Source organism: Bubalus kerabau, chromosome 7 (genome assembly GCF_029407905.1).
Source record: "Bubalus kerabau isolate K-KA32 ecotype Philippines breed swamp buffalo chromosome 7, PCC_UOA_SB_1v2, whole genome shotgun sequence".
NCBI classification, from domain to species: Eukaryota; Metazoa; Chordata; class Mammalia; order Artiodactyla; family Bovidae; genus Bubalus; species Bubalus kerabau.
The window spans coordinates 41,004,252-41,021,539 of record NC_073630.1 but is presented as its reverse complement, the minus strand read 5'-3'; the positions used below and the strand labels follow the sequence as shown (position 1 = coordinate 41,021,539).

General features: G+C 36.5%; 1 protein-coding gene across 5 annotated transcripts; it reads left to right on the top strand.

Moving 5' to 3' along the window:
- The first annotated feature begins 212 nt into the window (after positions 1 to 212).
- IBSP (integrin binding sialoprotein) lies at positions 213 to 17,024 on the top strand. Of its 5 annotated transcripts, none has more exons than XM_055588083.1 (8): positions 213 to 289; positions 5,209 to 5,276; positions 5,371 to 5,421; positions 5,517 to 5,594; positions 9,233 to 9,315; positions 9,923 to 9,983; positions 15,210 to 15,380; positions 15,946 to 17,024. In XM_055588083.1, the coding sequence occupies exons 1-8, from the start codon at positions 268 to 270 to the stop codon at positions 16,468 to 16,470; spliced, it is 1,059 nt and encodes a 352-aa protein (XP_055444058.1). In that variant the 5' UTR covers positions 213 to 267; the 3' UTR covers positions 16,471 to 17,024. The 5 variants fall into 5 exon arrangements, with proteins under 5 accessions (XP_055444058.1, XP_055444060.1, XP_055444059.1 ...); XM_055588084.1 differs by lacking the exon at positions 213 to 289 and adding an exon at positions 2,704 to 2,855; XM_055588085.1 differs by lacking the exon at positions 9,233 to 9,315 and having other exon boundaries at positions 221 to 289; positions 9,918 to 9,983.
- Positions 17,025 to 17,288: the final 264 nt, after the last annotated feature.

Sequence of the window (17,288 nt, the reverse complement as noted above, 5' to 3'; positions counted from 1 at the left end):
TCTGTTTCATAATTTCTCTAGAAATGTCTCTGAAATCTTTTTAATCTATATTTTCCCTTCTCTCTCTTTTTTTCATTTTCTCCTGCTAATAAGACAGAAGCCAGGTAATATGTTTGATAAACTTTCCCACTTTCTGAACTTTGCTGAATGCCTCCCAATGATGTCATTTTAAATAGTCATCTGTTTCCTATAATTTCTCCAGGTATAGAGATTTCATCAGGTTCAAGTCCTACTGATTGGGAAGAATGCTCCACAGGTGACGGAGGAATGATGGTCCAACTGACTGATGGTTAGCTCTTTTTTGGTGTGAAAATTCCCTTATTTTTGAAAGATGACTTAAATTGAAGTCTTCTTGAGGTTAAGTGGTTCACATGTTGGTAGAACAAACTTTCAGTCTTTTGATTCTCAGTTCTCTAACAACTTACTGAGTGATTATTTTGTACCAATTAACTCTGCTAGGAATTGCATGAGATGTGGCTGCACCAATTCTCAGTTACCCAAGCCCTAAATCCAGAAATCATCCCAGTCTTCTCCACTTCTCCTACTTCTACTGAGTCCTATTACTTTTATCTATTTAACATCACTTTTCTTTGCTCCATTCTTTCCATTCCCCACTGCTACTGCTTTAGTTTAGACTTTTACTGTTGCTTTTCTGGACCACTAAAATATCTTCTTGAAAATCCCCCCCTCCACAACAATCTCACTTTCCTCAATCCACCTCTTCCTTATCAACAAAAGATTTTTTCCAAACTTCAATTCTAAATATATTGTTTTTCTGCTTTAATCCTTTGGGATTCTCTCATTTCCACAGTGGAGTCTGTACCCCTTAGTGCAGCCTAAGCCCTCTCCCTCATCTGGCCTCTGCCTATCTGACCAACCTCATCTGTCCCTACATCCACTCACTATATTCCAATCTATTGAATCACTGAAGTTTTTTCAATGTGCCAGCAAGGATACATAGCGATTAAAAGTAGACTCTAGAACTGGACTTGACTTTAGTCCTTAGATTCCCCCATTTATTAGCCATCTAACCCAGGGCATACTTACCATCCCTGGGCCTCATTTGCCTCACCTGTAGATGGGAATAATCTCGTAGAATTGTTTTCTGTGTGGGAAGGATAAGTAAAATTGCACAAATGAAGAACTAGCATGAGAGAACTCAATGAATACTAGATGCTGTTGGTATGTTTTCCGTATGCTTCCATATCCTTTAAACTCATTCCCAAGAATGTTTTTTCTCTTCCTTCTTGATAACATCTTATCTATGGATAGTAAATTCCTATTCTGATGTCACAGCCCGGCTCCATTGCTCATTTGTCATTTAGAATTAAAACACCATACATTCATAGCACCTCTAAACCTTGTCTATATTTTGACTGCTCTGCCCCAGATCCGTCTACACGTGCATGCATGCTCAGTTGCTCAGTCATGTCCGACTCTGTGACCCCATGGACAGGCTCCTATGTCCATGGGATTTTCCAAGCAAGAATACTGGAGTGGGTTGCCATTTCCTCCTCCAGGGGATCTTCCTGACCCAGGGATTGAACCTGTGTCTCCTGCAATGGAGGCAGATTCTAAAATTTTTAAAGACGAAGACAGGATCTGTCTTGGTTTTGGCTCTCCATCCTGGAACATTTGCTTTGCATTGTCCTGGGTCAGTGGACAGTTTAGTAATTTAAAGTTTGGCAAGTTGAACTAAGATGGGGTTGAGTTGAATTTTTAGAGCTTATCCAATTGTCTTTACTATGAGTCTATATCTTTTAAACAACTTTTCTGAAACCAAAGACAATTTATCCAAAGCATCTAACAGGGTGACTGGCACATACGCTTAAAACTAGTATTTATTGATTTTTGGTTTCTCAGGTAGACTTCACAGTTAGAGGAAGGTTTGATGACTGGACAAGCAGAATATGCAAGCTATTAAGCTAAGTTTCTCTTTGCAAATTAAAAAATTCAGTACTTTAGTTTATCAATCAGTTTCTTGTGTGTCTGGTTTCTATGAATCATTTCTATAACAACAGCTCACCCTTGCCAGCTCTAATCATTGTTTTCTATAACCATGGGGAAAAAATTAAATGTGAAAATGAACCGAAAAGAGGTATACAAAAGCCCAAGAAAATACACTGAGGTGACATTTCTTGTACAATGGAAAAGGACCATTTAAGTAGACAGTCTAAAGTAGTTTATTTTACAAAGCAAAAAGTGCAACCTGCTTCTCAGTAGCAGGATTCTCAAAAACTTAGTATAAATTTTATACTCAGCAATATATCTCAGGAAATTAATTATACCAAATTTATGAGTCACTATTTGAATAATATAAAATAATTGATTTTAAAGTATTAATTGCTTATTAGCTCCTGTCTTTTATTATTTAGTTTCTTTTTCTTTTTTTACGAAACTAATAATGTAGGATTGTATCTGATTACAGTAAGTTTTCCTTCCTTTCAACATAGTGAAAATTTGTATAATTATGAAAATTTTAAATAGCTAAATCTCTTGCTATTTATTTTAATTCAAATCCAGTATATTTTTATATATATTCAGAACTCAAACTATTCATCTTCATCTTAACCTTCAATTAAATTCCACAATGCAAACCTCTTGGCACTAGACCCACAGTTCTTGTTTATTCAACTGAGCTTGTGTGTTGAGAAAGTGTGGAAGTTCGGGAGTTTTCTGGTGAGAATCCACATTCTGACATCACTTTGGCCATGACAGTGATTGGCTGTGGGAAGGCAAAAAAGAGTTTATAGCCCACAAGAGCAAGTGAATGAGTGAGTGAGAGAGCAGAGAGAGTATTCAATCTGTGTCACTCACTCCTGGGAGCCTGCCTTCTCACTCCAGCACTGCAAAAGGTAAGGTTTAATATAACAACTTCATTATCTTATAAATCAGGCACTCTGCATTTCACATCTCTGGGCTTGGTTTTGAACATTCTGTTTAAATATAGATATTAACACATTGTAGAGAATTGCTATGTAATCTAACACTTGTTTACCATTAAACTAGTACCTCATGTTTTAGATTCTTTTGAAAAGGCTAAGTTTATTAACCTGTGCTTGTAAATAAGCTCTTATTATTATATACATTAACTAGAAAATTATGCTGTCTACTTTCTATCTCTGTACCTTACAGATAACTGTTTTTACTCATTCTAATGCATTCAAGGTAACCTAACTGGAATACCATTTTGCATTTATAAATGTGCCTCGATGTATGTTGATTTCTCCATCAGTTCCCTAGTCTGTACTTCAGTTATAAACAATATTTTCCAAAATATGTATTTGGTTTCAAAGTGTTAACATATTATAGCTCTCAAATCCGAATGAAAAAATGCCTAGTACTAGGGAAATAAATGATGCTGTTAGTTTATCATACTCTTCCCAATAAAAACTTGCAATTAGATTATCAAAACAGTCCTTTAAAATTTTTGGAATTGTTGTCCGGGTTAGTAGTGGGCACTACAGAGGTCTTTTGCTCTTGCTGAATCACAAAGTAAATAAAATGAGATTTATGTAGGCAGCCGACTGCTGCCTAGGTGAGTCACTTGGTTCTTTTTATATTATTCCTGTTATATTTTCATCTAGTTGTTTTTAAGGTTTGTTATGAGAAATTTTATACTCCCAACTCTTTCTACAGTTCTATGTATTTACATTTTTAGCTCTTTAAGATATTGTAATTATTCCAACTCTTTTCATACAGCTACAGAGCAGTAATCTTCCTGTTTGTTGGTGGGCTCCATCAAGAACGCCCAAATTCAAAGTATTATTCAGAGAACCTCAATAGCAATGAAAGCTTCTTAAACAGACAAGTCCCCTTCAGGGGAAAGTCTCTTTATTCCCATGTGGCCATCAAGAACTAAAGTAGACAGGACTGTGAGCAAGTTAACAAGCAACAAAATCAAAGATCCACTCCACCACAAAGACAAGAGACAGAGGACCCAAGACAGCTTTTCCAGGCCTCTAACCCTTCCCCCTGTGTAATGTTTATTTTAGCTTCAGATACTCAATAAGGATGTGATAAATCATGACCAGTGATGATAAAATGCAGATATAGTATATGACATGGATTTCATACATTTTAAATATTACTTCTCCCAGTGTATTTATGGGGAAATTCTGATCACCATTACATACTGCTCTTAAACAATGCAGAGCTGTCACTCTGGAGGACAACTCTCTCAGTTAAGTGTGTTGGTGGCTTTCAGCAAAGTTTGTTCAACTTTTATTAAATTAGGATTTTTATCAAACAAAATAAAATTAGGATAGGATTTCACCATTGCTCTCCTTTACCTGTGAGAAATCTATGTGGAACTGAGATCTTTGCAAGGCTGAAACCCCATGACTGCTTACAAACTACTCCTATTCTGAGTAGGATCTTCTATGCAAGAGAGTTGCATCTTCTATTCCTCCATAGAACTGACTTGACTATTACCCTGACCCTGGAAAGGCCCATGTCCATTCCATAACAATCTCCCACACCAGTGATTATAAGCTTAAATGGAACTGGAGAACAATGTAATTTGAGGAAATTTGCCTCTGATACCCAAGATGAACTCGGATAACTTTTCTCATAGATTCTTCCTTAAATATGGATGTTAGGGTGCTACACGTTGTGAGAATAATATTTCACATATCATGGATTTTTCACACACATAAAAATTCAAGTATTCTAAGATACCCATGGAAAAATGCTCTTAGTCTTCATAGTACAAACAAACTTTTAGTTTAAAAGCTATCTAGATGCTGGAAAGAGCCTGTAGGATAACTGGCATAAAAGTAATCATTCAAATGTATTCAAATTTTTCCTTAGTTTTTAATTATAAACAAAACAAACAGGTCACATAACCACACCAGTTGGTGTTCCATGTCAATGGTATTATAAGGCCTCCTTACCCCAATGTGAAACACACTAAGCATTCAAACTCTGGCAGTGATGAAATGGATATTCATTTACAAATCAGATCAGATAGGTTAAAACTAAATATGGAATTCATGATTATTCAAATAGATGGATAAAGTCTATCTTCTACCACATACATAGAAGGAAAATTTTAAAACAAAAGCAGAAATTTGGTCCTAGTTAGTCAAAACTTTAATTGGACAAAAAATGAAAACAAATTAAATACATCTCCTAGTATGTGAAGTATGTGAAGAAAAGGTACATTCTTAGTTTTACTCATTAACTTTACCACTTCATTAATTCCAGAAGCAATCACCGAAATGAAGACGGTTTTAATTTTGCTCAGCATTTTGGGAATGGCCTGTGCTCTTTCAGTAAGTTCTTTACTAAAAACCTATAGTTATTTCCATTTTTTGTCTTTTGATATTAAAGAGAGAATATATAGTAATTGATTGCTCTTTTAAACAGATGAAAAATTTGCATCGAAGTGCCAAATTAGACGATTCTGAAGAAAATGGGGTAATTAATTTTAGCATAATTCCTTGGTTTGACTACACTTACTCTCGATTTATTGTACATGAAATATGAATATATCATTTATTGTGTTCATGCAGGTATTTAAGTACAGGCCCCGATACTATGTTTATAAGCATGGCTACTTTTATCCTGCTCTAAAACAATTTGCAGTTCAAGTAAGTATAGAAGTTAATTTTTTTTCACTCCTTATAATTGAAAAGGGATTGAATTTAACTACAAAACACTGAAAATTCAACTCTCACTGAAATTCAGCCAGAAAGACCACTTACTAAAGCAGTCTGTTTTTAATATATTAAAGTTTCTTCCCAAGGTTTCTTCTAAAGCAGAGCTATACACGCACACAGAATAAACTCATTTGGGCCCAGTCTAGAATGATATAATGAAAGCACACGCCATGGAAGATCGAGTTCAGGTGTTTTGACTAATTCACTGACAAAGTGGACAATTTTATCAGCTGTTGACATTTAAGTCAGTGATGCAGCCACGAACTGCCATTTTATAGTAGATTCAATACTGTCATATAGCTGTTTTATATCCAATAACTTAGAGTCCTTTAATTTAGGGGGAAATGAATTCATAAAAAACAAAGACCATTACAAAATTCCTGATAATCTGTGGTTTGCTGAAGATTTTCTTAACCTTTGACCTGTGTAATTCACTAGAATAAGAATGGCTCAAGAATGCAAAGGAAAGAGAGAAATTCATGAAGCGAACTAAAAAACTTGTGAGAAAAACAAAACGTTCTTAAAATTTGTAAACAAAAAATAACTAACCACTAAAAATAAGAGTTTCTGTTTATACTGGGTTACTACCTGTGAAGAGGGTTCTGAAAACTAGAGGGTGTGGTGTGGTGCTGATTTTAAATAGACAACAAACCAGCATTGTGCTATTTTTATTACTATACAGTTTGGGTTCAGGGCACCAATTATGCACCATCTGACCCAGGACTTCTGAGACACTAAAAGCAGTCAGGACGCCGAAAACTATGCCTCAGCACAGTGGCTTGGCATAACATCCTGCCATATGTTGAGCTAACCCATTTCTAACTCATACAATGATAGGAAATGATCATTTTAAAGTATTTCTAGCACCATAATAATTATGGGGAATGTGTGTAGCCGCAGAAATATGAGCATGGTTGATACAAGCATTGTGGGTTTTCAGAATTGCCTTCCATTCTTTGGTTTGAACATAAATATAACAGTGCTCATTTGAAATTTCGTTGTCTTTCTTAAACTAAATGATAATACATTCAAATTTTGGACCACTTCCTCAACTTTTCTAAAATATCATATAGAGATATTCCTATCTAGAAAATTTTACAGATATATACATGTGGTCCAATTCTAATGTCCACACTTAAAAGATATTAGGAAAGATTACCTTTTTCCTTATTAATAGACCCAAACTTCATAGATTTTTTAAGCAATCTTTAATATTCAAAATTGCTACAGACTGTATGCAGATAGGTCTATCTCAAGCAATGTAGAATTTGTAAATAAGAGAGTTGATTTAAAATAGAATTCATAACACAACATTGTAAATCAACTATACTCCAACAAAATTTTTTTAAAAAGAAAAACTAAATTTACTAAATAAGTAAAATAGAATCCAATAAAATATATCTTGCAATCTAACAGTCTGAGCTAGTATTGATGATCTACTGTTCCACTTTACAAAGTTTGATTTCCAAGATGTTTCTCCTTGCATGTCTATTTATATGCTTCCATAGCTCTTAATTATTCATTTTCTTAAGTCTATTAAGTATTTAGTACCCAGATTATCACCCCCCAAATCATTAAGCTTCGTTGGCTTTGACATTCATGTTATATTCAGATGGAATCTTTGTTTATATATAATCATTTCCAAAATACCAATATGCATGAAATATATTGATTGCCAGGCTGTCAACCTTTTGCAGTTTATCTGCTTGTCTATAGAAATGGAAGTATAAATAAGGTTAATACCCTAAGCATTTTTAATTGAGGAAACTTTTTTTTTATGATAAAATATTTGATCAGTGTGTGAACTCTTAGACAGCAAGGACTTTATCTTATATTTCTTTTATCAGACTCATCTCAGTTATCACAGTACTTGACGTGGAAAAACTGCCCATATTTCCAACTTCTTCTCTTGCTATGATTCTGATTATCAGTACAACACCTGGAATGTGTCTTCTGGAATTGAATAAATCTAGTACTCTTGCCTGGAAAATCCCATGGATGGAGGAGCCTGGAAGGCTGCAGTCCATGGGGTTGCTGAGGGTCGGATACGACTGAGCATCTTCACTTTCACTTTTCACTTTCATGCATTGGAGAAGGAAATGGCAACCCACTCCAGTGTTCTTACCTGGAGAATCCCAGGGACGGGGGAGTCTGGTGGGCTGCCGTCTGTGGGGTCACACAGAGTCGGACATGACTGAAGTGACTTAGCAGCAGCAGTAAGGATAGAGGTTGGAAGGAGTATATGAAAGACTTCCAGAAGGATCTGTAGGACTTAGTAACAACTTGGTAATAAGGTCTAACTGAAAGAAAGGAAAATAAAAAACTGCTGAGGCTTCAAGGCATTCCAAGCAAGTTTTAAAATTGTCCTTATGTAGATACTAATTGAAGAGTGATGTGGTTGAAGTAGAATGAAAACTAGGGGTGAGGAAGCTTGTAAAATGATTAAAACACTCCCACTGAGTATGATTTCAACACCTTTAGACCATGAAATTTTTGTACCTTGTTTTATGTCCCTGGATAAGTTAAAGAGTTTCCTGGTTTATAGTCTATGGGAACTTGGATAGAATTTTTATCCTGCTGTTGTATGAAAATTGAATAAATCTTAATTACATTAAAAAAACCACTCCTGCTGAGACAAAATATGCTACACAAATAAGCTGTTCTCTCTATATATAATTTAACTAACAAATAGAAATCGTTTCAATAGAACGTTATGCTTTTTTGACCTCTGGGCTAGGGCAGGCACAGCCATTAAGGTCATGGCAGTGGAAGAGTCAGTCAGTTCTCTTTTCCACCCAAGCTGGCTCAAGGGGAGAAGCATTCCTTTCCTTGGGTGTATGATGTGGCCACCTGACGAATGAGCCCAACAGGCAGAGACCTGAGCAGTACTGGGACATAAATATTCCCTCAACTGATCTCTCACCCTAAGGTTCTTCTATAGCTATGTTTTCTAAGACCCACTGTACTTCACAAGTCACCAGAATCAAAGATAAATTTGCAGGGCAGAAAATGATAGAATCTTATGTTGGGTTTTTGCTTATACCAAGGAGAAATAGTGGTTGCGGAAAAAGAAGGAAAATTCAATTGGGATTACCATTTCCTTTTAAAAAATAGCAAAGTTGGGACTTCTCTGGTGGCCCAGTGGCTAAGACTCTGAACTCCCAATGCAGGAGGCCTGTGTTCAATCCCTGGTCAGGGAACTAGGCCCTATATGCCACAACTAAGAACTGTAAATATACATAAATATTTATGTATAAATAAATACATAAATACATAAATATTTTAAAAAACATAGCAAAGCTCATTAACTTTTATTTTTATATAGACTCCTTGGTTTCATTTATTCTCATTCAATATTGAGCTTTCTAGAGAAATGGTACTCATAAATTTCCTAAATAGGTAAATTAATTTCTCTTCTTATATAACATATCTCTCGTATGAATTTTTCTCTCATAAAGTTTTATAGACACATACACACTTCAATTTAGGAATGGCTTTAATTAGATTAAAAGGTACTAAAATTATATGAAAATTTAATTTCAAATCAAAGTCTAATTTAAATTCACCAGGAGAGCTCATCATTTAAGAAAATCATCCAGGTGGTGCTGCTGATAAAGAACCCGCCTGCAGTGCAGGAGAAAAGGAGACACAGGTTAGATACCTAGGCTGGGAAGAGCTCCTAAAGGAGGGTGTGGCTACCCGCTCCAGTATTCTTGCCTGGGGAATCCCATGGACAGAGGAACCTGGCGGGCTGCAGTCCATAAGGTCGCACAGAGTCGGACACGACTGAAGCGACTTAGCACACAACAACTTATATTTTATAATAAGTCTAATTATCATTTCATTCATATTTTATAAAGAAAATGAAACAATGATATCTATGTTATAGCTTAAGATTTGCCTTGAACGGGTTGGAGAATACAGCCATTGTGAGCTTCAGATTCCTTCTCTGTAAAAAAAAAAAATTGGACCAGATAATCCTCTCATTCTCTCAGAGCTGTCATTCTGCCATTCATTGCTCTAGTTTTTACATACAAAATGTTTCAATATATTGTCAATACTTTCGAAGTTAAAAATGGAGTATTTCAAAGCATATCCTGGTCACTGTAAAATTCTCCTTTTTCTCTAACCTCGTTTCGTATATGTCTAGTCTCCTCATATCTTTCTCACAGTAGCTGAGAACTGTTCTAGGTAAATAAATATATATGTACCTATATTCATATGTGTATGAATTCATGTATACATATTTTTTAGAGCAGTAGTGACTCATCTGAAGAAAATGGAAATGGTGATAGCTCAGAAGAGGAGGAGGAAGAAGAGGTAAGGAATTTCTTCAGTCTTTTTTTTTTTCCATAACAAACCAGGCAGCACAAAATAAATAAATAGGAAACTAGTTTCCTGTAGCTTAGACTCAGCAAATAGCCATTGCCAGCTTACAAACTGCCCCCAGTCTTCTATTTTGGAGAAGGGGGATATTATTTAAATTAAAATTAACTAAAACGACCTGTTTAAAACACTATTACAATTTGGGGTTAAAGTTACCTGTAAGTCGTACATGAATACAAAAGTATCTCTATTTTAACTGGAAGAAATGTTGATTCCGAAAAAAAGGAAGAAAGCATTATTTACATTTATAGATGGACAGAGTGTGGTGGTAAAAGATAAATACATAATAATCCTAAAGTTAGTGCAATACTTGTTTTATGTATTGCACTAATAAGGAATGAACTTTAAAAATTCAATTTGATGAGTGGGTAGTATAAGAAAGTTAGTCTTAGATTCTCTACAGTGTTACTGTGATTCATCTGCCTTTCTTTTTTTTTTAATGTTTATTTATTTATGGTTGTGCTGGATCTTTGTTGCCGTGGGCAGGCTTTCTCTAGTTGTGAGTGGGGCTACCCCAGTTGCAGTGCTCGGGTTTCTCATTGTGGTGGCTTCTCTTGTTGCAGCGAGCAGGGCCAGTAGTTGAGGCCATGGGCTTAGTTGCCCTGTGGCATGCGGAATCCTCCCAGACCAGGGTTTGAACCCATGTTCCCTGGATTGGCAGGCAGATTCTTAACCACTGGACCAGGGAAGTGCCTCATCTGCCCTTCTTGACTCACACAGTAGGGTTGTTCTTTTTAGTTGGAATTTCATATGTCTTTTTGTCTAATAATAAAATTCATGTCCTTGCAGAAATGCCAAGATGTAGAAATATCTTCCTATACAGTACTACAAATTAGTGTAGTTCATGGCTAAAATTCATCTACATAACCTGGAAATTGTACTAACATGCTTACAGCTGATATCCTTGCCCATGCAAACTACTATTTAGGTACATTTTCCCGGATAGTCAATTATAGCTATCCACTGGTTTGAGAACCTTCTAAATTCAGGTATTCTTAGGTGCTATTTATGAAGGGACAATGACAGTCCAAAATGGATCATGGATAAATGTTTGCTATCCTGAAAACAAAGTGGTGTGGGAACTTTAAAAGTGACAAATAATTAGTTTAATTTTTTGAACCATAAAATAACATTTTCAGTACCATAATTTAACCCAGCAGCTTTTAAAGGAAGACCTTACAAGAATGTCAAGCCAGTACCAGGAAAAATGCCACCTACTGCCTGGAGTTCCACATACTAATCTTACACAAGAACTAAGCTAGGGTAATCCATTTAACTACAGCTGTTTACTGTACAGTGACTGTAAAATTGCCTTACCAGCTAGATTTCCCAATTGGATTGCATACCTTTTGGCAATGGTTCTTCATTTGTTGTAATGGTGGTTGGGGATAGAGGAAGATTAAGAGTCCTTCAGGACTCTGATGAAATCTCACCTACTCAATATTTTCCCAACAGTCTGTGAACATTTCTAGTCCTCTCAGAACTTATCTGCAAACTCCCCATGACCCAGGACACTTGAGACCACAGGTTACAACCCCTGCTTTGAGGATTAACAGTGTTGTAATCTCTTTTGCATCTCTTCACACTGCCCAGCTCAGTTTCTTGTACATACTTAGTGCCAAGTCAATATTTGGTGGTTTGGTTTTAGAACTTCAGAGGAATAAATGCTCCAAATACCATTCATTCAAAGTGATAATGGAAAACTGTGTGAATAAAACTTGTAGTCTTCCATCCTGAAGAGAATTTAGAACTTCTTTTTTCCCCATCTCTTCTCTAAAATTTCATTGGCAATTTAGGTTAAATACAGTGTCCCCAGGAATTGTATTCCCAGGATCAGGTGCTTAGGCATATTTTCTACTTCATGATCATACATTTTTTCCCCCTCTCCTAAATTATCCAGTCTCATCTTTTAAAGTTTTATTGACACATTGGCTTCCGTTGTGGCTCAGCTGGTAAAGAATTGGACTGCAATGTGGGAGACTTGAGTTCGATCCCTGGGTTGAGAAGATCCCCTGGAGAAGGGAAAGGCTACCCACTCCAGTATTCTGGCCTGGAGAATTCCATGGACTATACAGTCCATGGGGTCACAGAGTCAGACACGACTGAGCGACTTTCACTTTCAATATACATAACACAATTATCATAAGTTTGTCCATGATTGAAATTTCAGAAATCGAACACTTTAAGTATTACCCATAACCTATAGAAAAAGCAGCACATGCATTGTATTCCATTCCATTCATTAACCAATCCCCACCAAGGGCAAATGCTAGGATGACTCCTACCAGAAAGATTGTTTTTTGCTCTGTGTTTCATTCATATACCCACATATATGTATGGAATCATGCAGCATATACTCTTTTACATGTAGCCTCTTTCACTCTCAACTTCAGAGACTGACTCATATGATTCTGTAGTTGTAAATCATTTATTCTCAATATCAATATTTCATCATTTCTGTGTATCACAATGTGCTAACCTTCTGTTGATGGGCAGTTAAGGAGTTTTCAGATTTGGCCAAAGAGTACTGTTGTGAATGTTCTAGTACTCCTTCTGGTGAACATATGCATTCATTTCTGGAGGCCACTTTAGCTAGACATGAAATGTGTATGTTGAAAGGTCTGCATATATTCATCCTGAGGAGATGTCACCGATAATAGCTTCCCACAGCCGAGATACTAATATAAACTCCCACTATCCCTATAGGAGCATCCCATCAACTCTACATTCTCATCAACACATGTTTCTTTCAGTCATTTTAGTCATTCTAGTGGGTTAATAATACACTCAAGTACAAATGACTGCTAATTTTTCTATTCAAAAAGATATTTGAGGCCTAGGGCTTCCCTGGTGGCTCCGATGGCAAAGAATTCACCTGCAATGCAGGAGACCCAGGTTTGATCCCTGGGTCAGGAAGATCCTCTGGAGAAGGGAATGACTATCCACTCCAATATTCTTGCCTGGAGAATTCCATAGACAGAGGAGCCTGGTAGGCTATAGTCCATGGGGATGCAAGGAGTTGAACATGACAGAGCGACTAACACACATACATCCATCAAAAGTTTGACCTACTTTCCTTTTTAAGTCATTGCAGCAGGACAACCTTAAATAAAGTACCAGAAAAAGAAAGGGTGTCGTAGGAGAAAATAGAGAATCCTATGAATTGGGAGTCTGGGTCTGTGGTCACGACCCTGCTGCTAATGAGCTGCCATGTCTTTGACCTCATGCTAGTCATTTGTCCCACTGGACCTCAGATTTTCACTTGTGAAACAAGCGTGAAGGACCCAATCTGTATATTTTCCTACCCAAAAAAGCTTTCCTCTTTCTCCCCTAAAAGGTTTAGTCTGTTGGACTAAAGCATATAAACATGAAAAAGTAAATAAACAGTATGATGTTTGTGGAATATTTGACAAAGTTAGCTTGGAGACTGTTTTAAGGTGGACTCTAGTAGTCCCAAGCATTCACTGAAACAGTAAAATTTACGTATCTATGAAACAGACATAGTTTTTTTTTAGTAATAAGAAAAGCTAAATGTGGCTTTTGTTTGTTTGTTTTGAAGTCTTAAAATATAAGATGCCTAGTTAAAGTTATCCTAACATATAATCTCTTTAAAAATGCATTGAAATAAATTCACTTTTCTAGTACTCATTTAAACTAAATAAATTCTCTGTGTATGAATTCCTGACTTTCAATACTAGCTCTGAATTACTTTGGGAGATTAACTCAGTCTACAGTTTATTGCCTAACAACATGGAGTAAAGACAAAACAGTAAAATACTGAAGATGATAAAAATATTCATAGAGAAGTAGTAATTTTTAGAAAACATCTTCCTACAATAACATAATATATCAGTAAGAATTTATTGGAGTTAGCAGATGGAGTTTGAATTTAATGTATTTCTTTTTCTTTAAATACTCTTGAAAGTAAATGAAATATATTCACTTCTTTTTTTTTGTAGTACATAAGACATGCAATTAACTTGTTTGAAGAGAAGGGGTTCCATATAAAAAAAATTCCTTAAAATAAAAACATCCTAGATTTAGTGTCAGCAATTCACATAAATCCTCCTCCTCATCAAAAATCATCATGGTACAACAAAAGGGCTCAATTTTTCTTTTAGTTAGAAAGATACAGTTTCATCATTCACCATAAGAATTTAGTTAATTATTTAATTTATCCAAGCTCACTTTCCTTTTTTAAAGAGTGTAAGTAATAATCTTGCCTTACAAGGCTGCTCTAGGGAATAAGAAAATAAGTCTAAATTTCTCAGCTTATTTGTCAGTAAATACAATAATTAATGTACTATTATGTCATCAGTTCAGTTCAGTTCAGTCGCTCAGTCGTGTCCGACTCTTTGCGACCCTGTGAATTGCAGCACGCCAGGCCTCCCTGTCCATCACCAACTCCCGGAGTTTACTCAAACTCACGTCCATCGAGTCGGTGATGCCATCCAGCCATCTCATCCTCTGCCATCCCCTTCTTTCCTGTTCCCAATCCCTCCCAGCATCAGAGTCTTTTCCAATGAGTCAACTCTTCGCATGAGGTGGCCAAAGTACTGGAGTTTCAGCTTTAGCATCATTCCTTCCAAAGAAATCCCAGGACTGATCTCCTTCAGAATGGACTGGTAGGATCTCCTTGCAGTCCAAGGGACTCTCAAGAATCTTCTCCAACACCACTGTTCAAAAGCATCAATTCTTCGGCGCTCAGCTTTCTTCACAGTCCAACTCTCACATCCATACATGACCACTGGAAAAACCATAGCCTTGACTAGATGGACCTTTGTTGGCAAAGCAATGTCTCTGCTTTTGAATCATAGTAGTTATTAATAAGACTTCAAGAGCCTAAGCTATATATAGTATGATACCATATAGTCAGATGTGCTGAAATTATTATATAAATATTTTTGAATTGATTAAGTAGAATACAGAATATCTAAAACACACCATAGTGAGGTAAACAGGGTGAAAATACTTTGAATTCCAAGAAGTGAGAACTGCAACTGGCATAAGAGGAAGCAGAGGTGTCAACACTGGGTGACCAGATGGCTGAGGGAAACCATCAGCCATTGTTATTTTCCCAATAATTGTTCATGACTCCAACAAACCTTGAGTTATCTTTCAGCTAAAATAATTTTTTCTTGCTCTGGACATTTTCAACAGGAGACTTCAAATGAAGAAGGAAACAATGGAGGGAATGAAGATTCTGATGAAAACGAAGACGAAGAATCAGAGGCTGAGAACACCACCCTTTCCACTACCACACTTGGCTATGGAGAGATTACACCCGGAACTGGAGACACAGGTCTAGCTGCCATCCGGCTTCCCAAGAAGGTAACAATTCCTCCAAAATGTTCAATCTGCTTTCCTTTTTTTACTGAAGTTCGAGGTTATCCTGACACTATACATATAGTATTTTATATTCTCTTCATTAACTTGATGAAAAAGTAAGAGCAGGTACAATATCCCTGTTTACAAATAAATAAGGAGAGATCTTTCCCCAGGCAAGATCTCTTCCCATGTTCTTACACTGACTTTTCAACATTATCATAGAAGACTAAGTCCAAGCATCCTAACAATGGATAAAAAGTGCTGAGAGATACCATTGCATTTCTGGGAAGAGGTTTCCAAGGCAGAGAGAGCGGGTAGCGAAGTTGTAGAAAGCATCTCCCACAGAAAAGACTTATTTATCAAGTGGCTTTTTCTCCATTGGCATCCAATGACAAAAGTATTTATTCTGAATTTAAAACCTCCACCAGTTCTTTTGTAAGTTAAACTGGTTTCAATTCAAAATTACATGTAGTACAAAGATGTCAGTAGAGAAAGCTTGTGTTGGATGAAACAATGGCCTTAAATTTTATGTTTTTCACACCTAGATTTGAATTCCTTTTCCTTATAGGCTGGGGCTACAGGAAAGAAGGCTACAAAAGAGGATGAGAGTGATGAAGAGGAAGAGGAAGAGGAAGAGGAAGAAGAAGAGGAAGAAAATGAGGCAGAAGTGGATGATAATGAGCAAGGCATAAACGGCACCAGCAGCAACAGCACAGAGGTAGACAATGGCCATGGCAGCAGTGGTGGGGATAATGGAGAGGAAGACGGCGAAGAAGAAAGTGTCACTGAAGCCAATACAGAAGGAATCACTGGGGCTGGAGAGACCACTACTTCCCCAAATGGTGGGTTTAAACCTACAACCCCACCCCAGGAGGTCTATGGGACCACCCCACTACCATTTGGGAAAACCACCACCCCTGGGGAGTATGAACAAACAGGCACCAATGAGTATGACAATGGGTATGAAATCTATGAAAGTGAGAACGGAGATCCTCGTGGGGACAGTTATCGAGCCTATGAGGATGAGTATAGCTACTATAAAGGGCGTGGCTATGACAGCTATGATGGTCAAGATTACTACAGCCACCAGTGAAGGCCCGGACTGGGATGAGTTCCCCCATTCTGGGATTTTGTGTGGCTACCGTTTTCAAAGTTCAACTCAGGAAGGTGCAATATAACAAATGTGCATTTTATAATATGGAATGGTGCTACTGTTCCCAAGTGGTTTTCTATAATTGCTTCTGCAAGTCATGGGCTTCTTATTGCTTTTCCCTACTATGTTATTGAAAGGTCGTAAATCAGGGCCATTCATCAAGTGGTAAACCAATGCATGAGATAGTATGTGATTGAGTATTTTGAGGTTGTAGTCCTATAAATAGTAATTTTAATGTGTTTCCACTAACTGCTAAAACATATTCTGTGCAAGAGCTGCTTCTTAGAAGAGATTAGATTCACTAACATTAGTGACACTGTATACAATAAATGTGCAGTTCTTTAATCTTTAGTGTGTGATTAAAGTGTGATTTAAAGTGATTAAATATACTGTCACTGTATATTAGGTTTAATTATCACTGTCATGTATTTTTATGTGACCTGTATGTATATTGTATCTATGGATTTTATCACAAATAAAAATGCAACCCTTCAGATGTGTTATAATTATGAAGAAAAATGAGAGATTCAGGATGGAAAAAGGTGAGACCAGAGGGAGGACAATTCAGCTAAAGGACAAAAGTTTATTTCTACTATGGTTTAAAACTCAGAAAGACTATAGACATTTTCTCATGGATAAATGAACTTGACTAAGATTTTTGACATGTTTGTGGGCAGGGTTGGCCATGTATATCAAGGTAAACAGCTTTTATTAGATTTGCCAGGTTTTATGAATACAAATGTACGATACCTAAATTT

Bases quoted from the DNA above. Each gene is read 5' to 3' on its own strand.
- IBSP (XM_055588083.1), top strand. From the start codon at position 268: ATGATGGTCCAACTGACTGATG. The intron at 5,595-9,232 runs GTAAGTATAGAA...TAAATTCACCAG, and splicing joins TAAAACAATTTGCAGTTCAA to GAGAGCTCATCATTTAAGAA. The intron at 9,316-9,922 runs GTTAGATACCTA...TTTTTAGAGCAG, and splicing joins CAGGAGAAAAGGAGACACAG to TAGTGACTCATCTGAAGAAA.